The 26,602-nt window shown below is 41.3% G+C and overlaps 1 protein-coding gene across 1 annotated transcript; it reads left to right on the top strand.

Moving 5' to 3' along the window:
* Positions 1 to 19,250: 19,250 nt before the first annotated feature.
* LOC104102061 (WEB family protein At1g75720) lies at positions 19,251 to 26,116 on the top strand. The gene is made up of 2 exons (XM_009609665.4): positions 19,251 to 19,922; positions 25,622 to 26,116. Exons 1-2 carry the CDS (start codon positions 19,460 to 19,462, stop codon positions 25,918 to 25,920), a joined length of 762 nt encoding a protein of 253 aa, XP_009607960.1. The 5' UTR covers positions 19,251 to 19,459; the 3' UTR covers positions 25,921 to 26,116.
* Positions 26,117 to 26,602: the final 486 nt, after the last annotated feature.

The following is a 26,602-nucleotide window of genomic DNA, read 5'->3' as shown; positions in this document are numbered from 1 at the left end:
AAGTGGGAGAAGAGCAGGGCTGCGATCGCGAGACAACTACCTTGCTATCCCCAAAAAAATCTGCAATCAGAACAATCAACAACCGCTACCGTGTCCAGCTACACCTGGATCTGCACACAAGGTGCAGGGAGTAACGTGAGTACGCCAACTCTGTAAGTAACAACAATAAATAAAGACTGAGCAGTAGTGACGAGCAATAAAGCATAGAACGTTCATATCATGAAATCTTAGTAAAATACCTCACGCTTTTAAAAATCAGGATTTGAATCAAAACATCTCTTTTAAACCCAGTTCCAGTAAAAATCATTTAAAGATATTTTTCAACAGCTTTCCAATAGAGGAAAAATACAAAGGTGAACAAAATGATGAAATCATAAATAGCCCCTCGGGCAAAACATCACTCATATACAGCCTCTCGGGCAAACCTCACAGTAACTCGTGCCACTAGGGCATACCTCACAATCACTCTTTGCCACTCGGGCATACCTCACAATCACTCATGCCTCCCAGTCACTCAGCACTCGACACTCGCACGCAGTAGGTACCTGCACTCACTAGGGGTGTGTACAGACTCCGGAGGGGCTTCTTCAGCCCAAGCGCTAAAATCTGCACGGACAACTCACGTGCTATGATAATAAAGTATGCTGCAGGCGGGCAGCCCCGATCCACACTCATCCTCACAATTAGGCCCTCAGCCTCACTTAGTCATAAATCTTTCAAGCCACTCGGGCATTTCAGTAAAAATAGGGCATTCGGCCCAAAACAACATTTATATGCATCAAAAATAGAGTCATAAAACTGAGTTATGCAGTAAACAAGTATAATCATGAGTGAGTATAGATTTCCAATCGAAAATAATGAGAGGATCGTAAGAAAAGGCCCCTAAGGGTCCAAACAACACTGGCACAAGGCCCAAACATGGCATTCAACCGAATTTACAGAAACTCTTTCTAAAACATATATGTATCATATAGTTTCAACAAAATATTCAACTTTACAGTTGCTACGGGACGGACCAAGTCACAAATCCCCTACGGTGCATGCCCACATGCCCGTCACCTAGCATGTGCGTCACCTCAAGTAGTAAATGATACGAAATCCGGGGTTTCATACACTCAAGACTAGATTTACAATCGTTACTTACCTTAAACCGGTCAAATCTCTACCCCGCAATGCTCTTACCTCTCGACTCGGCCTCCAAATGCTCCGAATCTATTCACAATCAATACAATACCATCAATACGCGCTAATGGAATAAACTCCACAAGAAAAGCTACAAAATTAGACCAAAATTCGAAATTGGTTCAAACCTGGCCCCTGGGCCCACGTCTCGAAATCCGACAAAATTCATAAAACTAGAAAGCTCATTTGCTCACGAATCTAACTATACCAAAATCATCAAAATCCAACATCGTTTGATCCTTCAAATCCTTAAATTACTAATTACATGATTAATCAACGGGAAATCACAATATATATGAGTATTAGGGCTCAAGCAACTTACCTCACTGATAGCCCTTGAATCACCCTTCAAAAATCACTCCAAATTCGCGAAGGGTTCTATTTAAGGTTTCTGCCCAGGTTTTTCTCACCTGCGGACTCTTTTTCCGCACATGCGGTCAAGGCGCCGCATCCGCGAACTCCACTTAATTCCCCAGCTTCCGCACCTGCACTCCAGGTCTCGCACATGCGGGCCCGCAGGTACGGCCAAATCCTTTGCGCCTGCGCTCCAGCCTTGGCCTCACGTTTTCCGCATCTTCAGAAAATTCTCGCGCCTACGAAAGCGCACCTGTGCGTTTCCTCCGCTTCTGCGAAACCTGTCTGGCATTCTCCTTTCCGCATCTGCGCCTCAGGTTTCGCACCTGCGGGCTCGCAGATGCGACCTCCAACTCGCACCTGCGCAACCTGCCTAGCCCAGCATTGCCCGCACCTACGAACTCCCCACGCGCACCAGCGGCCTCGCACCTGCGACTCTTTCTTCCGCAGGTGCAAAAATAGCAGTAGCAGCAGCTTCAACTGCATTTTTTCTAACTTTGACAAATCCGTTAACCACCCGGAATCACCCCGAGGCCTTCGGGACCTCAACCAAAAATACCAACAAGTCATATATCAACATACCAACTTAGTCGAACCTTTAAATCACTCAAAACAACATCAAATCATCAAATTACCCTCGAATTCAAGCTTAAGAACTTCTAAATTTCCAAATTCGGCAACCGATGTTGAAACCAACCAAACCACGTACGAATGACCTCAATTTTTTGCACACACATCACAAATAACACTACGAACCTACTCCAACTTCCGAAATTCCATTCCGATCCGATATTAAATTTTCCAATGCCGACCGAAATCGCCAAATTTCCAATTTCTCTAATTCAAGCCTAATTCTACCACGGACCTCCAAATCACATTTCGGACACACTCTTAAGTCCAAAATCACCTAACGGAGCTAATGGAACCATCATAATTCAAATTTGAGATTGTTTACACATAGGTCAACATCTGGTTGACTTTTCCAACTTAAGTTTCTACTTAAGAGACTAAGTGTCTCAATTCACTTTGAAACCACTCCGGTCCCAAACCAACTAACCCTGTATAATATAATATAGCTGAATAACACAAAAAGAAGTAGAAATAGGAAAAACGGGCTATAACTCTCGAAACGACAGGCCGGGTCGTTACATCCTCCCCCTCTTAAACATTTGTTCGTCCTCGAATAGGTCTAGAAACTTACCTGGAGTATCGAATAGACGTGGATATCTGCTCCGTATCTCCCGTTCAGTCTCCCAGGTGGCCTCCTCCACAGGCTGACCTCTCAATTGCACTTTCACTGAAGCTATATCCTTTGACCTCAATCTTCGAACCTGCTGATCCAAAATAGCCACTGGCTCCACATCATAAGTCATATCACCCTCCAACTGAACCATGCTGAAATCCAAAACATGGAACGGATCTCCAATATACTTCCGAAGCATGGAAACATGAAACACTGGATGCACACTCGACAAGCTGGGTGGCAAGGCAAGCTTATAAGCCACCTCCCCTATCCCCTAAAGCACCTCAAAAAGCCCAATGAACCGGGGGCTCAACTTGCCCCTCTTCCCAAACCTCATAACACCCTTCATGGGTGATACCTTCAGCAAAACCTTCTCCCCAACCATAAAATACACATCACGGACCTTCCTATCCGCGTAGCTCTTCTACCTAGATTGCGTCATGCGAAGCCGCTCCTGAGTCAATTTCACCTTATCTAATGCGTCCTGGACCAAGTCTGTACCTAAGAGCCTAGCCTCACTCGGCTCAAACCATCCAACCGGAGATCTACACCTCCTCCTATATAAAGCCTCATACGGAGCCATCTGAATACTCGACTGATAACTGTTGTTATATGCAAACTTCGCGAGTGGCAAAAACTAGTCCCATGAACCCCCAAAGTTAATGACACAAGCGCGCAACATGTCCTCAAATTTTTGAATAGTGCACTCGGACTGCCCGTCCGTCAAAAGGTGAAAAGTTGTGCTCAACTCAACCTGAGTACCCAACTCTCCCTGCACGGCCCTCCAAAACTGCGATGTGAACTGAGTACCCCTATCTGAAATGATGGAAACTAAGACACCATGTAGGCGAACGATCTCTCGGATGTAAATCTCAACCAACAGCTCTGAAGAGTAAGTAGTACCAACTGGAATGAAGTGCGCGGACTTAGTCAGCCGATCCATAATAACCCAAATATCATCGAACTTCCTCGAAGTTCGTGGGAGCCCAACTACAAAGTCCATGGTGATCTGCTCCCACTTCCACTCTTGGATCTCTAATCTCTGAAGCAAGCCACTCGGTCTCTGATGCTCATACTTAACCTGCTGACAGTTGAGACACCGAGTCACAAACCCAACTATATCATTCTTCATACGCTTCCACCAATAGTGCTGCCTTAAATCCTGGTACATCTTCGAGGCACCCGGATGGATGGAATACCTCGAGTTGTGGGCCTCCTCAAGAATCAACTCTCGAAGCCTATCTACATTAGGCACACATATCCGGCCTTGCATTCTCAGCACATCGTCATCACCAATAGTTACATCCCTAGCATCACCTCTCCGAACCCTGTCCTAAAGAACGAGCAAGTGGGGGTCATCATACTGACGCTCCCTGATACGGTCATAAAGAGAAGACCTGGAGACCACACAAGCCAATACCCAACTAGGCTCCGAAATATCTTATCTGACAAGATAGCCCGCTAAGGCCTGAACATCCAATGCCAAGGGTCTCTCTACTACTGGAAGATATGCTAAACTCCCCAAACTCTCTGCCCGGTGACTCAAAGCATCGGCCGCCACATTGGCCTTCCCCGGATGGTAGAAAATAGTGATATCATAGTCCTTAAGAAGCTCCAACCATCTTCGCTGACGCAAATTAAGATCCTTCTGCTTTAACAGATACTGCAGACTCCGGTGATCAGTATAGATCTCACAATGAACCCCATACAAATAATGACACTAAATCTTCAAGGCGGGAACAATGGCTGCTAACTCAAGATCATGGACAAGATAGTTCTTCTCATGGGTCTTCAACTGGCGCGAGGCATAGGCAATCACCCTACCCTCATGCATCAAAACGCAACCAATGCATATCCTCGAGGCATCACAATACACGGTGTAAGAACCTGAAGCTGATGGTAGAACTAACATACTGGAGCTGTGGTCAAAGCAGTCTTGAGCTTGTGAAAGCTCTCCTCACATTCATCCAACCACCTGAATAGAACACTTTTTTGGGTCAATTTGGTCAAGGGCGATGCAATAGATGAAAATCCCTCCACAAAGCGACGGTAGTAACCCGCCAAACCAAGAAAGCTCCTAATCTCCATGGTTGAGAACGGTCTGGGCCAACTCTGCACCGCCTCTATCTTCTTCAGATCCACCTGAATACCCTCACTGGACACCACGTGCACCAAGAATACTACTAAATTGAGCCAAAACTCACATTTGGAGAACTTTGCATAAAGTTTTTCCTCCCTCAATCTCTGTAATACAATCCTCAAATGTTGAACGTGCTCCTCGTGGCTACGAGAGTACAACAGGATGTCATCAATGAATACAACGACGAATGAGTCCAAATAGGGCTGGAATACACTGTTCATCAAATGCATGAATGTTGCTGGGGCATTGGTCAGCCCAAAAGACATCACCAAGAACTCATAATGGCCATATTGGCTCCTGAAAGCTGTTTTAAGAATATCTGAATCCCGAATCTTCAGCTGGTGATAACCGGACCTCAAATCAATCTTGGAGAACACCCTCGCTCCCTGAAGCTGGTCAAATAAGTCATCAATACGAGGAAAAAGATACTTGTTCTTGATCGTGACCTTGTTCAACTGCCTGTAGTCAATACACATTCTCATGGAACCATCCTTCTTCTTCACAAATAGAACCGGTGCACCCCAAAATGACACACTAGGTCGAATAAACCCCTTATCAAGGAGTTCCTGAAGTTGTTCTTTCAATTCCTTCAAATCCGCCGGTGCCATACGATATGGTGGAATAGAAATGGGCTGAGTGCCCGGCACCAAATCAATACCAAAGTCAATATACCTGTCAGGCAGTTTGCCCAACAGGTCTGCAGGAAACAAATCCGAAAAATCAAGTACCACCGGAACAGAATCAATGACAGGAGTCTCTGCACTAACATCCCTCACAAAAGCCAAATAAGATAGGCAACCCTTCTCAACCATGCATTGAGCCTTCAAATATGAAATCACCCTACTTAGTACATAATCTACAGAACCGCTCCACTCAACCCTCGGAATTCCCGGCATAGCCAACGTCACCGTCTTAGTGTGACAATCTAGAACATCATGACATGAATATAACCAATTCATACCCAATATCACATCAAAGTCGACCATACTGAGCAGCAAAAGGTCCACTTGGGTCTCCAAACTCCCAATAGTCACCACACATGACCGATATATGCGGTCCACAATAATAGTATCGCCCATATGAATAGATACATGAACAGAAGAAACTAGAGACTCATGGGGCATATCCAGAAAATGGGAAAAATATGAGAAAACATATGAATACGTGGAACCAGGGTCAAATAATACAGAGGCATCTCTATGACAAACTGAGACAATACCTGTAATCACAGCATCTGAAGCAATATCGTCTGGTTTGGCAGGGAGGGCATAGAAATGGGCCTGACCACCCCCTAATCTGCCTCCCCCTCTAGGGCGACCCCTAGCTGACTGACCTCTACCCCGAGCTGGCTGGGCGGGTGGTGAGGTAACTGGTGCTGAAGTCAGAGGCTGACTCCTCTGCTGAGATAGACCTCCATGACGACAAGGACACTGCTTCCACATATGCCCAAGCTCCTCGTACTCAAAATAATTCCCTGATGCTGGCGGCGAAAACTGAAGGGAACCACTAGCACTGGGATAACTGGTAGAAGAGCCTGGCATGGAAGAGCCCTGAACAGGTGGAGCACGGGACGAACTCTGAGCTGGAAGGGCACTAAATGATGAGCGGCCCTAATGAGAACTGTGAGAACCATGGCCAGATGATGCACAACGGTGAAATGGCCGAGCTGACTAAGCCTGTCTGAAATGACGACCTCTACCATGCTGGAACTGACCCCCAAAAGGAGCACCACTGTATCCACCCTGACCACGAGGCCTCTTGGCCTCCCACTCAACCTTCTCCTAACCGCGGACCATCTCAATCTGCCGAGAAATGCCTCTCTCTAGTCATGAGCAACTGTAGCTGATAAGTGAGACCATCAATAAACCTCATGATCCTCTCCCTGTCCGTGGGAACTAACCAGATAGCATAACGGGCAAACTTAGAGAACCGCATCTCATACTTTGTCACAGACATATATATCACCTTGGCGAAGCTGTTCAAACTGTCTGCGCAGCTCCTCTCTACGGGATCCAGGCACGAACTTCTCCAAAAAGACCACGGAGAACTGCTGCCAAGTAAGGGGTGCTGCGCCAACAGGCCTACGCCTCTCGTAAGTCTCCCACCATCTGAGTGCAGCCCCAAAAAATTGAAAGGTAGTGAATGAGACCCCACAAGTCTCCAAAATACCAGCAGTACAGAGTATCCTCTGACACCTGTCCAAAAAGTCCTGAGCATCCTCTCGCTCTGTGCCACTGAAAGGTGGTGGCTGAAGTCTCCCAAACCTCTCCAACCTTCGCTGATCATCCTCAGGCATACCAGGAACCACATAATCCTGAGCAACTGCAACTAGCTGGGCTGGTGGTGCCTCCGGTGTCTGAAGTCCCTGAATAACCTACTCGGGTGTGCGAGCGACGGGAGTCTGAGTGCCTTCCCTGGCCTGAGAAGTGGTTGCGACCGTCGAAATAGAGACCGCCTGAGCAAGGCCGGTACACGCAGTCAAAATCTGAGCTAGGGCCTCCTAAAGGCCTGGAATCACAATAGGCACAGGTGGTGCCTAAGCTGGTGCATCAACAACTGGAACCTCGTCCTGATCTGGGACAACTGGTGGATCTGCAGGTACTGCCCTAGTTGTTGTACGGGCTGCACCTCTGCCCCAACCATGACCTCTACCGCGGCCTCGGCCTCTCGCGGCCCTGGCTGGTGGTACTGGTGGCTGGCCCTCCTGACCGGTAGCATGAGTCCTCACCATCTGTGAGAGAATGAAACAACAGATGTTTAGTTACTAGAATCAACAGATTCCCACGACAAGAATTCAAGAATGTGGAGTTTCCTAAAGGTTCTGCAGCCTCTCGAAGATAAGTACAGACGTCTCTGTACCGATCCGCAAGACTCTACTAAACTCGTTCATGACTCGTGAGACCTATGTAACCTAGGCTCTAATACCAATCTGTCACGACCCAAACTAACCCCTGTAGTGATGACGCCTATCATGGAACTAGGCAAGCCGACTCATTTCCAAAACAAACCGATATTTTCATTTCAAAGATAATTTCAATGTTATTTAACATAAAAATCTTCATAAAGGAGTTCCAATTAAAATAAAAGAGCGAAAGGAAAAGCCCGACATCGGGGTGTCACTAGTCATGAACATCTATTACAATCTGTCTAATAATATCAAGGCTGACTCAGCCTGGAAAATAGCTAAATATAACTAGAGGAAGATAAGAGGGAGAAGAGCACGACTGCAATCGCCAGGCAGCTACCTTGCTATCCCCGGAAAAATCTGCAATCAGAACAATCAACAACCGCTATTGTGTCCAGCTACACCTGGATCTGCACACAAGGTGCAGGAAGTAATGTGAGTACACCAAGTCAGTAAGTAATAACAATAAATAAAGACTGAGCAGTAGTGACGAGCAATAAAACATATAACTTTCATATCATGAAATCTTAGTAAAATACCTCATGCTTTTAAAAATTAGGATTTGAATCAAAACATCTCTTTTAAACCCAGTTCCAGTAAAAATCATTTAAAGATATTTTTTCAACAGCTTTCCAACAGAGGAAAAATGCAAAGGTGAACAAAATGATGAAATCATAAACAACCCCTCCGGCAAAACATCACTCATATAGAGCCCCTCGGGCAAACCTCACAGTCACTCGTTCCACTCGGGCATACCTCACAATCACTCTTTGCCACTCGGGCATACCTCACAATCACTCATGCCTCCCAGTCACTCAGCACTTGGCACTCGCACTCAGTAGGTACCTCCGCTCACTGGGGGTGTGTACAAACTCCGGAGGGGCTGCTTCAGCCCAAGCGCTAAAATCTGCACGGACAACCCACGTGCTGCACGGACAACTCACGTGCTGCACGAAAAACTCACGTGATATGATAATAAAGTATGATGCAGGCGGGAAGCCTCGATCCACACTCATGCTCACAATTAGGCCCTCGGCCTTACTCAGTCATAAACCTCTCAAGCCACTCGGGTATCTAAGTAAAAATAGGGCATTCAGCCCAAAACAACATTTATATGCATAAAAAATAGAGTCATAAAACTGAGTTATGCAGTAAACAAGTATAATCATGACTGAGTATAGATTTTCAATTGAAAACAATGAGAGGATAGTAAGAAAAGGCCCCTTAAGGGTTCAAACAGCACTGGCATAAGGCCCAAACATGGCATTCAACCCAATTTATAGAAACTCTTTCTAAAACATATAAGTATCATATAGTTTCAACAAAATATGCAACTTTACAGTTGCTACGGGATGGACCAAGTCACAAATCCCCAACGGTGCATGCCCACACGCCCGTCACCTAGCATGTGCGTCACCTCAAGTAGTAAAATGATAAGAAATCCGGGGTTCCATACCCTCAGGACTAGATTTACAATCGTTACTTACCTCAAACCGGTCAAATCTCTACACCGCAATGCTCTTGCCTCTAGACTCAGCCTCCAAATGCTCCGAATCTATTCATAATCAGTACAATACCATCAATACGCGCTAATGGAGTGAATTCCACAAGAAAAGCTATAAAATTAGATCAAAGCCCGAAATTGGTTCAAACCTGATCCCCGGGCCCACGTCTCAAAACCCAACAAAGTTCACAAAACTAGAAAGCTCATTCGCTCACGAATCTAACCATAACAAAATCTTCAAAATCCGTCATCATTTGGTCCTTCAAATCCTTAAATTACTCTCCAAATATTCCAAGCTCTAACCCCTCATTTTCACTAATTGCATGATTAATCGACGGGAAATCACCATATATACGAGTATTAGGGCTCAAGCAACTTACCTCACTGATAGCTCTTGAATCACCCTTCAAAAATCACTCCAAAAGCTCCAAAAGCCGACTTGAAAATGGTGAAAATAAGCCAAATTCGCGAAGGGTTCTATTTAAGGTTTTTGCCCAGGTTTTTCTCACCTGTGGACTCTTTTTACGCGTCTGTGGGACCGCACATGCAGTCAAGGCGCCGCATCCGCGAACTTCACTTAATTCCCCAGCTTCCGCACCTACGCTCTAGGCCCCGCACATGCGGGCTCGCAGGTGCGGCCAAATCCTTCTCGCCTGCGCTCCAGCCTTGGCCTCACGTTTTCCGCATCTGCGCAGAAAATTCTCGCGCCTGCGAAAGCGCACCTGTGCGTTTCCTCCGCTTTTGCGAATCCTGCCCAGCATTACCCTTTCCGCATCTGTACCCCAGGTTTTGCACCTGCGGGCTCGCAGATGCGACCTCCAACTCACACCTGCGCAACCTGCCTAGCCCAGCATTGCCCGCACCTGTGAACTCCCCACGTGTACCAACGGCCTCGCACCTGCGACTCTTTCTTCCGCAGGTGCAAAAATAGCAGTAGCAGCAGCTTCAACTGCATTTTTTCTAACTTTGACAAATCCGTTAACCTCCCGGAATCACCCCGAGGCCTTCGGGACCTCAACCAAAAATACCAACAATTCATATATCAACATACCAACTTAGTCGAACTTTTGAATCACTCAAAACAACATCAAATCATCAAATTACCCTCGGATTCAAGCTTAAGAACTTCTAAATTTCCAAATTCGGCAACCGATACCGAAACCAACCAAACTACGTCCGAATGATCTCAAATTTTTGCACACACAATACAAATGACACTACGAACCTACTCCAACTTCCGGAATTCCATTCCGACCCCGATATCAAATTTTTCATTGCCGACCGAAATCGTCTAAATTCTAATTTCGCCAATTCAAGCCTAATTCTACCACGGACCTCCAAATCACATTCTGAACGCACTCCTAAATCCAAAATTACCTAACGGAGCTAACAGAACCATCATAATATAAATCCGAGATCGTTTATACATAGGTCAATATCCAGTTGACTTTTCCAACTTAAGTTTCTACTTAAGAGACTAAGTGTCTCAATTCACTCTGAAATTACTCCGGTCCCGGACCAACTAATCCGGTATAATATAATATAGCTGAATAATACAAAAATAAGTAGAAATAGGGAAAATTGGCTATAACTCTCGAAATGACCGGCCGGATCGTTACAGAAGAGAATGGGGATAATAAAGAGAATTTCGATGATATAGCTATTGCTAGCTTTATCCGGGCTAGGCATAGACCAGTTTGCTACTCTAGAGCCAACTCCTAAGCGACCTACCACAAGGTTGAAAAAGAATGAGGCTCTTGAGTCCGCTCTTAAGAAAAAGTCAAGTCAGTCAAAGGAGGAGGAAATTAGTGAAAGATAGGAAGGTTGTGCATCAGAAGGTAGTGCATGTTGTCACTGTGGATGACAAAGTGGACGAGGAACCTGTTTCCTTGACTCACAAGCTCTCACAAAAGCACTCTCTCTCCAAGTCTAAAAATAAATCTTCTGTGAGTATTGAGAGTCCAAACAAGAGTGATGATGTTATCTCTAGTGAAAATTTGGTGGAAGAAAATGGTAAAAAAACTAGTCACTAGGTGATGGAAGATTCTGGTGAAAATGTGCCTGAGAAACCAGTGTCTGCAAAGTCCATTGTAAGGGAAAAACTGCTCGCAAGTCTGTGAAAAGGAAAGTTGATGTCGAAGAGGAACCCAGTTCCTCCAAGAAGGCAAAGGTTGATGAATCACAGAGTGCTGGAAAAGAAAAATTGAGGAATGAGAAGTTATTATAGGGCCGCACATTTGCCCCTGACATTTTGGACACATTGTTTACAAGTGATGCTCCAAAAGTGTATGAGGAGGAAGTACGGAGCTTCTATGCTGACTTCTTCAAAGTTGAGGATGATCACATCTGCGTACTGGTGAATGGGGTTGACATTATGATGGACTCTACTTTGTTGGGGTCGATTTTGGGTATGCTTGCTGAAGGGTTGTCATCAATCCAAGGATCCTGCTCTTCCAACTTCAGAAATGCTATTGTTAAGGACAAGCCAATCCAGCAGGGGGAACGGGTGCACAAGAAGGCTCTCCTTCCAGTGTACCAATTATTGTTTGAGATGGTGAACAGAGTTTTGCTTCCCCGTGCTGAGAGAAGATCCATTACCTCTAGAGCCGACTTGGTTCTCATGGAAGCGTTGGATGGCTTCACTACCATTAACCTGCCTGGGATTATGATTGAACACATGCAAAAATTGGTAGAGTTCAAAGATGGTAACCATGGACTGCCTTATGGGTTCCTTCTCACCAAGGTTTTTGAGTTCTTCAAGGTCCCTCCGGGACGAGCAAAAGTGGGCACTAGGAAGCAGACTTTCTCCAAGACCACTCTCGAAGAATGTGAGTGCATTGATAAGGTTGGAGGAGTTGGAAGCACTTCTACCATTTCTCAGTTGATCAACGCTCAGAATAGTGCTACGGAGGAGATCATGAAGTTAAAAGCAAGGAATGCTATTAGTGAGGGTCAACTCAGTTAGTTTCAGTAGGCACCTGGTTCCAGTAGTTCTCAAAGCTCAGAGGTTGCCCATCTGACTAAGGAGAATGCTGAGCTCAAGAAACAAGTGGAGGACCTGAAAGAAAGACTGCTCAATGAGCAAATGTCGGCGAATGCTCGAATGGATCTAGTCCTCAAAACCCTTGCCCCCTCCTCTAAGCCCTCTTCCTCCAGTGCTCCCTAAACAGTGTCCCCTCCAGTGTCAAGTTTTAAATGTTTTTTTTATGACTTTTCTGATGATGTTTTGTGGTTGGTACTTGTTTTTTTTAATTGTGGATGGTTGCTGGCAACATTAAAACTGCTCATGTCGTAAAATCCAAATTGTTTAATGAAAGCTTTTCCCTTTTTGCTATGTATACATTTCTCTTATGTCTCTGTCTTCTATCATGTTTGTGTGCACACATGTGGCATGAGTTAACTATGCTGGACTTATTTTTACTTTTACTTGGTTTTCTTCTTTTTATGATGCCAAAAGGGGAAAGAATATGCAAAATTGAATAAATGATGTGCATTGATTGAGGGGGAACACATACTCAGGGGGAATTCAAGGTTAAGCATTGCCATTTCTGGTTCATTTTGGTTCTTCGTGGGCATTCAATTATAAGTTTGTCATCATCAAAAACAGAAAAATTGATAGGTTATAAGTGTTACACCATGTACGTCCCAAGGTGACGTATAATGAATATGAGACTTGTTAATCATGATTTAAATGAGTTTAAAGTCATAATATGACTATATATGATGGTTGGACAAAACACATATAGTTTGGAAAAAATCGGATTAAAGTTGCGGAAAAACCGACTAAGAATTTGCCCTATAACAGAGCTTTTTAAAAATAAATTCCGTGTGCTATATGAGATTTTTTTGGACATATTCTATACCAAATTGAAGGTCTTGGAATGTAGTTTCCAACTCTCTTAACCGTTCATTCATACGATATCCGGATAAAAAGATATAAGCATCGGAAGATGGGCGAATCAGAGAATGCCAAGCTAGCACCTTTTGACTTTTCAAAAGTTGTTATATTGCTTTAACTCGTCTCTCTCTCTTCATTTTTACACATAATCTGACCATAGAACTCCATAAAAAATGGTCATTGAGTTCTCTAATAGTACTTCAAATAATACTAACATTCCGGGTACGAAATCGAGAAGCGATAACATCAGAACGATCCCTACGACGTAAGTATCACTATATCGCCTCTCTTTTTCTTTATAGTTTGAGTTTTGGAATGTATTTAATAGTTTATAAAATTCCTAATTTCTGTATTTAAGCTTTAAAATATCAAGAAAAGTTGATAAATTCGTTTTTTAATAGTTAGACTTAACGGGACGGTGATCGGAAGCCGTGAGTTTGAGTTATTTGACTTGTGGTGGACTATTTTGTGGGCTGTTTTGTGTTGCTTTTAGGCTGTCTATTGTGCTGCTGATTTATGGAGTTTGGAAGGATAAAAATAGCGTGGAGAAATGCCACATGTGGTAGGGTAGTAGGTTGGTCGCTCGTCGTTATAGTTGTAGGCTAATTGATAATTTGTTGATTGGGAGTATTATGGTATATTTGGGTGTTTTGTTGTATTGAAGGTCCCGTATTGTAATTAGGTTGGTTTTGAGTTACTGATTGTATTATGTTTGTATCTCGCCTATAGTAAGCTTGAGGGAGCAGTAAAATCAGGGGAAATGTTGCCTGTTTTATTTTTGAATCGAGTTATCGTTTGAGATACGTAATATACTACCGCCATCTAAATTGTACATGTATTTCTTTGCTATAGGGTTGGCACGCTAGTTGTCATAAGCTTGTTGTTGAGTTGCATTGACGACTTGAGGTATGTTAAGGATATCCCTTCTTTCTTTTTGGCATGATCCAAATGATACAAGCAAAACGAGCAAAATACGTAACTTTCATAAATAACTCTATTCATAGAAATACTAGGGGTGTCTATATTTTTAATTTTCCATGTAAATTATTATTATATCCTTTGTTCATGGGTCTCAGAAAAATACGTATTTGATAAAGTTTGTCCAAAAGGCATATTGATTTTATGATATTCGAGAAATCTTATTAACGTATTTCTTATGCATTTCATGCATTTATACATGTACATTGACCCATGACCAGAAGGCGTTATATACGCATATATTATATGTATATGGGATATGGAAAAAGGTTAAGGTATTATATATGCACCACCACCTTATCAGCTAGTATACGTTGATGATTTGCCCACAGTGGCCGAGATGATATGATGGGATGCCCTGAGAGACTTGATGATGTTATGTACACCTATACATATGCATGATACGATATTTACACGCACGTGCATGATATTATAAATGTTTCAGGATTCACAAAGTTATTTAGACTCGCAGGTAGAATTCTTTACCCCATGTTTCATCTATGTCTTTTATGTACTGATTTTAATGTTTTAAATACTCAGTACATTATTCGTACTGACATCCCTTTTTGCCTGGGGACACTACGTTTCATGCCCGCAGGTGCAGGTAGACAGGCTGACGATCCCCCTTCTTAGGATCCTTGATCAGCGAGAGTTGGTGTGCTCCATTTGATCCGGAGCTACTTTGAGTTATGGTACGATTTGTTTACATATATATATATATATATATATATATATATATATATATATATATATATATAGGGTACGACGGAGCCCAGTCCCGTCCTTTATACAATTGTACACTCTAATAGAGGTCTATAGACATTCACGTATAGTTAGATAGTATGTGGCCTTGTTGGCTAGCCCTACCGTATTCCATATATATATATATATATATATATATATATATATATATATATATATATATATATATATATATATATATATATATATATATATATGTCTTTTGGGCATGTTTTCTCACGTAGGTTGTTCATATGAATTAGTAGTTTATTTCCAGACTTTATGCATGACCTACACTTATTTCATGTTTATATCTTAGATGAATGCTTTGGGGTGTTCAATAGGTAGAACTCGGGCACTCGTCACGGCCCATCGGTTTGGGTCGTGACAATAAGCACCTTATTTTATGTTTTGATGATCTAACAAACTTAATGTCAAGAACCAGATAAGGAACCTGATACACATTCTCAAGCATGTGGAAATAACCAGACTTAAGCTTGAGAGGTTCGTCAGTCTTTAAGAAGCTAAAGAATCAACAAGGGGAACCGATGGACATAAGTTCCCCAAGTGATCGTACCAGTAAATCCTCCAATAACTAAAAAGTGGTTGCCTGCACACGCAACAGTACAACACAGTACAGTAGTCAACTCCATTGGGAAGGATCTTGTACCTAGGTTGCTTACATCATTCAAGTGATGTCATCAATATTATATTAATATTAAACCAAAGACAAAACATTACTTGAACACTTAGAGAATTCACTCAAGCACTCCCACAATGATTGATCATCCTGAAAACGATTCTCAAGTGCATCAAGAACAAAGAACAACACTGTTACGGACCAGTTCCCCATATTAAGTTATTATATGTCCTTAGTTGAGTTGTACCTTTGTAAAAGTTCTTACTTGTAATTCCTACTTAACTTACTTAGAAGCATTGTGTAGGAAACCCTTTGTAAATCATAAACCCTTGTGTTTGTGTCTTGGCTAGAGTTAGTCGAGTTGTAAAGTTTTTATAATAGAGTTATTACAAAGTGGCTTGTAATAGAGTTGTTACAAGTTAGTGAGAGATTAAAAGGTTAATTCCTAGGTTACAATAGATTGTAATCTAAAAGTTTGTTCAGTAGTGAAGTTGAAATCCTACAAGGGAAGGTCGTGGTTTTTAATCCCGTGAGTTGGGAATTTTCCACGTAAAAACTCTCAGTGTCATTTACTTACTGTCGTGTGTGCGTAATTTGAGGAAACTAATAGAGAACCCGGTTCTCTATATAGTTTGGCGGACCCTCGAATTCTATCATTTTTACTTATATATCTATACTCCGTGCCGAAAATAAGACCGTATAGAGTGAGATTTGAACTGCCAATTTCACTTGTAGAGGTGCACCAAGTAATTATTGCACTATAGGAGTCTTTGAGCATTGGTGCACGCACATATATTTTAGTAGTTTTGAAGAAATATAATATTATTATACATGATTTAGGAATAGGAGTATTGGTTCACGTGAACCCATATGCATTAACCTAGATACGCTCTTGTTTGGCTATATATCGTGAACTAAGTAAGACGGTTCACCTCAAGGAGAACTCATTGATCAAGTTATATGTTACTCATTATCATTATGATCGCATCAACACATAGTATTAAGGTAAAACAATTCTCAAAGGAAGGAGATATTGTTCACTTAAATGTTCGTGTTCATCATGTTCATGTGATTTACCATCACTTTAACCATTATAATTATACAATTATGATTACCAGCCTTCACCTCACAATCACTACCACCAACCTCCAACACTAACAACCACCGTCGACCAATCAACCACTAGTAACCACTACTAATGATGTCCACTATCAATTATCGCTATATAACCTCCCCCAGCCACCATAAATACCAACTACCTTGACCACCAATCGCCACCATCACTTACAATCATGACTAACTACCTTAACGACGACCACCAACCATCTTAATTGCTAGAATATATTGTTAGCTGCTTATACCACCAAGCTAATATTTTAACAATCAATCGCTAATACTGCAGCAATCGACCATTAATTTTTGACGTAAAGCATTGGTCTTCCGGTTCTTTGTAAATTCTTTTTTCCCCTTCATGATTAACTATAACCATGTGTTGTGTTAGACAAGAAGATTTATGACTTCATAATCAGACATAAAATAGCTGCATTATGTAGGTAGGATGTATATAGTTAATATAACTTGAAAACAATTAAAACAATGACGAAACAGAACTTTTACAACTCTGAAATAATATAACAAGTTTGACCATATATCGTGGACAAAGTAAGACAGTTTATTGGATGTGATTACAGAAAATGATTAGATGTATGACAATTAACAAGGCTAACTCATTGATTAAGTTATATGTTACTTATAATTATTATGATCGCATCAACACATAATATTAAGGTAAAAATTCTCAAGGGGTTAAGATGTTGTTCACTTAAATGTTCTTGTACATCATGCTCATGTGATTTACCATCACTTTAACCATTATAATCACACAATTACGGTCAACAGCTTTCACCTCACCATAACCATCACCAACCTTCAAAACTAACAACCACCGTCGACCAATCCACCACTAGTAACCACTACCAACGATGTCCACTACCAATAACCATTATATAATCAGCTGCCTTGACCACCAATCGCCAATAACACACCATCATGACCAATGACCTTAACGACCACCACCAACCATCTTAATTGCTAGCATATATTGTTAACTGCTTTTACCACCAAGCAGTGTATTCAACCATGAACACCACTAGCCTCCACCATCAACCACCAATAATAACTAGGGACATATGAACCTTATATCGTGCGGTATCGCGGGACACCGTTTGGTTGAAAATTTTCACTAGATATTTATAAGAAAAATAAAAAAAATTGAGGATACTTATAGAAAATGGCACCGCTTATCATTATAGTGATTTATTCATTTGTCCGTTTTCTTAAATTATGACACTACTTATATAAAATCCTGACTAGTAATAACTACTCTCACCACCGATCATCTCGATCTTTTGGCCACCAGCCCACCACCACCAATATTGTATACGTCATATTTTTTTCATTTTCCAGTAAGCCCAAACAAGTGAAATAATTCTAATAATGAAGAATAATTATGAAGGACCCAAGGGAATATTACGTCTTTCGAATGAATACAACAGTAGATAATTTACCTATCACAGTAGGTTGTTGTCTTAGATGCAAAATTCTTCAGCAAAACAAAACCACAATTTATTCGAAGAAGGAATTAATAATGCAAAATCACATTATTAAAGACTAATATTAAAGTTGCACCTTAATCATGATTACCTCTGCCCTTAATTAATATTTAGTCCGCCAGTAAATTAAGACATCTCAAATTACACTTTGCCACTTTTTAATTAACTTGCCATAATCTTCCTCTCAAAAGACACTTCTAATCAAAGCGATTGAAGTACTGTTTTAGATTTCATGTACTTCAATCGGAGGTACTTAATTCTGAGGGGCGCACTTAAACTTTCTTTTTCAAAAATAGGAAAATAAATTATTGAACTATTTTTTTCTGGTGCAACTATTTAGAATTCCAATTTCCGTTCACTATTTGCTTTGAAGACTTCATATCTAATCATTTACGTAAACAAGATAGAAAAAGTTGAAAGTAATCTAAAAGATTGAATGTTGCTTATGAAGACAAAAGGCTGCAATGGAACCAACCACAAGCATAAATTTTTCGTGAAAAGAAGAAAATGGATGGAGATGGAGTACGTATGCATTCTTTTTTACTTGTTAAAGAACGTAATTGATACCGTTATGGCACACTTAAGTAGCTTCTTTATCAGTCTATATATCCTTAGTTTGATAAATAAGTCCGAGTATAGATTTGGCCTTTGACCATAATACCAACGACTTTAATTTTCCTAAATAAATTTTACGGGCCAGCAAGATTATTATAGATAATCGGTATTGTCCATGATGAGTGAGGTAGTAGCTTAAAAATGAAAGCAAATAATTTGTTATGACATAGTATTAAAATATATTAATATAACAATTATTATTACTACCCTCAACCTCAAACACGTGATAATTGACAACTTGAACTAAAATTGTAGCAAAAATTTAAGCACTGTCATTGTATATATTGCATTCATTTGTTTCCTTTGCTTGGTAGTTGAGAAGTCTACTTCTTCCAACTTCAAAATCCCTTGTAACTTAACCTTCAAACCGCAGTATCTCTATATCCATCTCTTCACCAGCTAGCCATTAGAGTACTGGCTTGGCTAGCATATATATATATATACACATACATATAATATCTACGACCCCCCACCCTGCACCACACACACTAGACCAATCCTCATTTCAAATCTCTTCTGAATATTTGAAGTAAAAGCAAAGAAAACTCTCATCAAACCAACCTTATAGCAATCATGATCTAATAATATTTGTCTCACATCTCTCCTTGCATTTTCACCTTACAGAACAGAAAGAAAAAAAAAACAATATGGAAACACCAAAAAAAGAAGCTATGGATTTTCATTCCAACGTGGATTCTTCACGGCCTTTTCGTTCAGTCAAAGAAGCTGTAGCCATCTTTGGCGAGCGATTCTTGGCTAAAGAAATTTATTCTCCAAAACCTTTCACGTTTCCAACTCAAGAAAGTCCGTGGAATAATAATAATCATAATAATTTTTCTCCAAGTCCTGGAAGTGTTAATTATTCCCAAGAAATTGTTACTACCGCCACGTCATGGAAATCTGCTTCATCACCAAATCCTCAAGATTTCAACAATGATCCTCTTGTTGTGGAAGCACTGAAGAAGCTTGAAACTGAGCTGGAAGAAACAAAGACAGAATTGAAGCTTTTGAAAGCAAGAGAATTCGAGACTGAAATTGCTTTAGCTTCTTTAAACGCGGAGCTTCATAAGAACATGTCGAAACTGGCACAAGCGGAAGCAGCTCACGCAGGTTAGAGGCGATTTCATGATTTTTATCTTAATTTAGTTTCAAGTTCTGAGTTTTCTGAAAAATATGAGATCAGTATGTATGACTGGAACTTTTTTTAGGAAAATCTTGTCGGTAAGAAAGTTTTTGGTGTTTGGTTACTTGAAAATATTATTTTTTCGGGAGTTATTTCGACTTTTAACTTCATATTAATTGCGTCAATACTTTTAGCTGAAGTCATTTTCCTTTATTATATGATTAACTTAGTATTAGTTGCTCCAACTAGGGTGGCTGTTCGGTACTTCGGTACGTTATTTATGAATTACGGTTCGGTATTTCGGTATTCGGTATATCAATTGTGCATACAAATTACCGTATCCAATTAGTTCGGTACGGTTTGATATTTTCTTATTTGGTTCGGTACAATTCAGTACGGTTTCTTGGCACTGGCGAGTGGAAACCGCATATATATAGTTAAAAAAACTTATCATTTCATTGCACTAGCAATTAAATAGTTGGGCAGAGAAAGCTTGTCATAAAGCGAACCAAATCTTAATTAAGATTAATATATATTGCTCCAGTTGAGAAAGTTTTCGAAACACAAGTTCTCAATTCTGATTAACAGAACAATTTTCATCTCCATGTTTAGTAGTAATTGTTTGTTAAAATGCCAAAACAATAAAATCTATAGCCTTTTAATGAAATGGACAAAGAATATTGGGTTAGGGGTTTAAGCTTTTGGGCTCGGCCTCTAGGCAGTGTAGGAATTTAGGTAAAATTAATTCGGTATTTTGAAATATCAAAAATTCAATACCGAGTACCATACCGAAATACCGAAAATTTGATACCGAAATATCGAATTAATTTGATTCGAAATTCGATTTTTCGGATTTTATGTCCGCCTCTAACTCCAACTAGGACAAATATGAGTATTTTATTCATCAACGCGTTATTGAGTTGCAAATATTACATTAGCTCATAATGTTTAGTATATATTTTTAAAAAATATTTCACACCATCACTTTCCTTTTTCCGGAAGAAAGGTGGGGTACACACAAAATCAAAATTGATGATGAAGATATCCTAATAAATGGAAGGGGCAAATTAAAGGATAAGTTCCGCTCTCACCCCAATAGAGACATGCAACAACAACAACAATAACAACAACCCAGTAAAATTCACTAATTGGGTATGGGGAAGGAAGTGTGTACGCAGACTTTACCCATACCCTGAAGGAGTAGAGAGGCTATTTCCGAAAGACCCTTGGCTCAAAAAAACAAAAAGACAAAATGACAAAAGGAGACAATATTAGTATCACCACAGCAATCATAGGAAAAATAGGAACACCATGAAATCCAGAAAAAAGATGCAAAGCAAAAGCGATAACTAGTAAATAGGTCATGCACTGAAAAACGAAATAATAAGACACAATATTGCCACTAGCTATCTTAGATAAAACCCCTGCCTGGCTAGTCCCACAATAGTACGAAGTAAGGCAAGACTCAGCTACCTCCTAACCTACAACCCTAATACTCGACCTCTACATCTTCTTATCAAGTGTCATGTCTTCAGAAATCTGGAGCATCACAATATCCTGCCTGATCACCTCTCCACAATACTTCTTAGGCCGCCCTCTACCTCTTCTCGTGCCCTCCACAGCCCGCCGCTCACACCTCCGTACCGGAGAATCTGGACTTCTCCTCTGAACATGTCCGAACCATCTAAGCCTCGCTTCCCGCATCTTGTCATCAATGGGAGTCACATGCACCTTCTCCCGAATATCATCATTCCTAATCTTATATATCCTAGTGTACCCGCACATCCACCTCAATATCCTCATTTCTGCTACTTTCATCTTCTGGATATGTGAGTTCTTAATGGGCCAACACTCAGCCCCATACATCATGGACGGTCTAACCACCGCTTTATAGAACTTACCTTTGAGTATCAGTGGCACTCTCTTGTCACACAGGACTCCAGATGCTAACCTCTACTTTATCCATCCTACCCCTATACGGTGTGTGATATCCTCGTCGATCTCTCCTCCCCCCTAGATAACCGAACCAAGGTACTTGAAGTTGCCTCTACTCGTGATGACTTGTGATTCAAGCCTCACATCCACGCCCACTTCCCCCGGCTCAGTGCTGAAATTACACTTCGGGTATTATTTCTTCGTCCTGCTCAGCTTGAAACCCTTAGACTCAAGAGTTTGTCTCCAAACCTCCAGCCTCTCGTTAACACCGGCTCGCGACTCATCAATTAGAACTATGTCATCGGTGAATAGCATGCACCATGGCATCTCCCCTTGAATATGGTGTGTTAACGCGTCCATTACCAGGGCGAATAAAAACAGACTGAGCGCAGAACCTTGGTGTAATCCCATTACACCCGGAAAACGCTTAGAGTCGCCTCCTACTGTCCTAACCCGAGTCTTAGCCCCATCATAAATGTCCTTAATCGCCATAATATAGGGAAGCGATACACCTTTTGCCTCCAGGCATCTCGAGAGAACTTCTCTAGGAACCTTGTCATACGCTTTCTCTAGGTCAATAAACACCAAGTGCATATCCTTCTTCCTCTCTCTGTACAGTTATGCCAACCTCCTAACAAGGTATATAGCTTCTGTAGTCGAACGACCCGGCATGAACTCGAACTGGTTGTCAGATACAGACACTATCATCCTCACCCTCGCTTCAACCACCCTCTCCCATACTTTCATGGTATGACTTAGTAATTTGATACCCCTACAATGGAACTGCCGTACTCCAGCTCCACTCATCCGGCATCCTCTTCGCCTTAAAAATAACACTAAATAACCTAGTCAACCACTCCCAAATCTGCTCTCCCCACACACTTCCAAAATTCTACCAGAATCTCATTTGGCCCGGTCGCTCTGCCCCTACTCATCTTACGCACAGCTCCCACGACCTCCTCAACCTCGATACGCCTGCAGTACCCAAAGTCACGGTGACTCTCGGGATTCTCCAATTCGCCTAGCATAATATTCCGATCCCCTTCTTCATTCAGAAGTTTATGAAAGTAAGTCTGCCATATCCTCTTAATCTGGGCATCTTCCATCAATACTCTACCATCTTCGTCATTGATACATCTCACTTGGTCCAAATCTAGAGCCTTCCTCTCTCTCTCAACTTGGCCAGCCGGAATAACTTCTTCTCCCCGCCTTTTTTCCCCAGTTCCTCGTACATACGTCCATTAGCCGCAGTCTTAGCCTCTCTGACCGCCAGCTTAGCCTCCTTCCTAGATACCTTATACCTCTCCATGCACGCTCGCATCTCCCCCTCTCCTATGCTCCCCACTAAGTTCAGGTACGCCACCTTCTTCGCTTCCACTTTACCTTGGACCACCTCATTCCACCACCAGTCTCCTTTGTACCCACCAGAGACGCCCGTCGAGACCCCTAACACCTCTTTTGCAGCCTCCCTAATACAGTCTGTTATCGCTGACCACATAGTGCTCGCGTCACCACTGCTCCTCCAAGTTCTCATACCCGACAACCGCCCCTCCAACTCTTGGGCATCATCTTTAGTTAAGGCTCCCCACCTGATTCTTGGTCTTCCTCAAGCAGACCTTTTCCTCCTCTTTAACATAATACCAACGTCCATCACCAAGAGCCTATGTTGCATCGCTAGTATCTCACCCGGAATCACCTTGCAATCCTTGCACAACCCTCTGTCACACCTCCTGAGGAGGAGATAGTCAATCTCAATCTTCGCCGCCGCATTTTAAAAAGTAACCAAATGCCCCTCCCTCTTCGGAAAGCTAGAGTTCACAATCACCAACCCAAAAGCCTTAGCGAAGTCCAACAGTGATGTACCTCCTCCGTTCCTCTCCCCAAAACTGACGCCTCCATGCACCTCGCCATAACTACCTGCGGTTAACCCAATATGCCTATTAAAAATCCCCTCATATGAATAGCTTCTCAGCAGGCGGAACCTGGCGCACAATCTCATCTAACCCCTCTCAAAAGCTCCGTTTAACCTCCTCATCTAGACCCACATGCGGCGCATAGGCGCTAACAATATTTAGGGTGCACTCCCCAACCACCAACTTAATAGTCATCAATCTATCATTCACCCGTCTAACCTCAACCACATATTCTCTAAGTTCCCTATCCACCAAGATGCCCACTCCATTCTTACCTTTATGGACTCCTGAGTACTAAAGTTTATACCCGTCTGCATCCTTCGCCCTCGACCCTACCCATCTTATCTCCTGGACACACGCTATATTGATCCTTCTCTTCTGGAGGATCTTTGCCAATTCTATAGACTTACCCGTCAATGTACCTACGTTCCATGACCCAATTCTCAACCTACACACACCCTTGTTCCCTTTACCTCCCTTGCCTCCTGCCGTACCCCTAACCCATGTCCAACATCCCGCCCCACCCCCGTTCCCCTCCCCCCAAGGACATGACCTCACTCGGCCATCCCTGACCACAGCCACTATACCTACGGCAGAGTAAGGGAAATCACTATCACACACAAGGCAACCGACCAAATCAGAAGAAGACAAGTTGTAACTACAGGCACATTAATATGGTGAATAAACTAATACGAACTACGATGGCAGCAATTTAACTAACACAACAAAGGAAAACTGGAAAACGGGAGGTACCAACTCCCGCAAGTAGAACCTTGGAATTGTCTTGGTATATACGACGATGTTGCGGCCACCTAGCACGTTCGCGTCCAACTCCTGCCGCCCTTTGCTGACACTCGCCCGGGTTGTTCTTCAATGTTTGCACATGCACGTCCCTTTCACCGCTAATAGCCACATGCCCCAACCTGAAATACATACAAAACACCAACAAAGGGGGAGGGGTTGTCACCGCTACCACTGGTGAGGCCCCACCCGTAGCAAAGGAGCACAAAAAAGGATGAAATAAAACCTTAAGTTGGTTTGAAAAAAACAGTCAATTCAAAAATAATCACAAGAAAAATGACTGGATCTGAACACTGATCCGTAAAGAATGTAAAATTAAACTTGACACTGTACGTATCTTTCTATAATTTCAAAATAAAAGCTAGTGAAAGAGAAAAATGGCTAGAGGAAGAATAAGATATGAGAGAACGGGAAATCTGTATCCATAAGGAATGTAAAATTAAAAATATAATAATTTTATTTTACAAGTTATTTAAGAACTTTAGAAGATGAAGAACAACAATGTTTCTGAATCTTTTCTGTTTTACAATCAAATAAAATTTATCGGGTAACTACAAAATAGAAACCAAATATACTATTAAAAAAACACACACACAGGGAATGTAATATATTAATTCAGCGGTAAGAAAATAGAGACTATGACCAATTAAACTCTGTTACCTGGCAGTGTCCCTAGAAAAACTTGAACTTGGAGCAGAGCAACGAGATTTTCAGACTCCGATAGTGAACCAGATCTAGGGTTTCAGCAAGAGAGAGAGCCCTATAGAGACATGCACAATATTAATACTAGCAATAGTCCAATTTATGATTATGAAGATTTTTTATCTTAACACTAAAAAACATTGTTCAAAAAATACTAAATATTTATAGGAAAACAACTTTTATGAAAATGACTTGTATCCTACTTTACACATATATTTATACTTTTTCTTGTGGCACTCAATATCTGTACTAAATTTAAAGATTTGTCACATATATACTTTTATTGTCCGTTTAAAAAATTGTGAGTTCAATTGACTACATCCCTACTAATGCAGGTGCAATGGCAGCGTCAAGATCAGTGAAAATTAACAATGAAGATTATTATGGTAATAATCCTAAAGGGGAGGATAATAAACTGAAAAAGGAAATGAGAGTAAGATGGGAGTCATCACCAACTTTAGCAGAGATGTTAACAATTGGAGATACAGATCTTGGGTTGTTTGGATCATCTGGTAAGAAAAAGGACAAGAAGAAGAAGCCTATCATTCCTCTTGTCGGAGACTTGTTCTCAAGGAAGAAAAAATCTCCAACTACTATGGATAATCCACTCTTTTCTTCTTCTCATCTCTTCTGAATTGAAAAAAAAAAAAGACAACAAAACAGAATAAGAACTTCATCATTTTAACTAATTAACATTATTTTTTCTATGTTCTTTCTGCTGAGATTCAAGAACAATGGGTGTTGGTGTCGAACATCATGAGGAAACACCATCTCTTTAATTCGTGTGTATGTGTGATAATGCTAGTTTTTTTTCTTTCTTTCTTTTCCTATATTTTTTCCTCTCCAAATTTTCGTGCATATTTCAATGTTCAATGTTTCTGTGTCAATGATTTCACTTACCCTTTTTCTAGTATTATTAATTACTTCATTATCTTTTGCATTCTTGGCTTTGATATATGTATTTCTTAATTTCATGGATAATCATAAATAAGAAGGATTAAAGAGTTTCTTATTGATTTTGAAATTAACAACTTTCTAAATAATCTCAAATTTTTATATATAAATAATGACCAGCAGTTTGAGAAGATAAATGTGTTCACAAAAAAGGCCAGAAATACAAATGGGGTTCTGGCAATTAAGCATCCTCAGCAGCTCGGCTAACTTAGGATATGTTGAAATTATAATATGTATGAATATTTGTTAACTTCGAAATTAATTAACTTTATTGACTTTTTTATATTGAAAGTGTATACAACTTAAATCATTTCGATAATAATCAACTCCATGTTCTTGTTTAGAGATTATTGACGGGTATT

Source organism: Nicotiana tomentosiformis, chromosome 1, assembly GCF_000390325.3.
Source record: "Nicotiana tomentosiformis chromosome 1, ASM39032v3, whole genome shotgun sequence".
Lineage (NCBI taxonomy): Eukaryota > Viridiplantae > Streptophyta > Magnoliopsida > Solanales > Solanaceae > Nicotiana > Nicotiana tomentosiformis.
This window is presented reverse-complemented; position numbering and strand designations above follow the sequence as displayed.

Excerpts from the sequence above, each read along its gene's own strand:
- LOC104102061 (XM_009609665.4), top strand. The coding sequence starts at position 19,460 with ATGGAAACACCAAAAAAAGAAGCTATGGATTTTCATTCCAACGTGGAT. Across the intron at positions 19,923-25,621 it reads AGCGGAAGCAGCTCACGCAG|GTGCAATGGCAGCGTCAAGA; the intron begins GTTAGAGGCGAT and ends CTACTAATGCAG.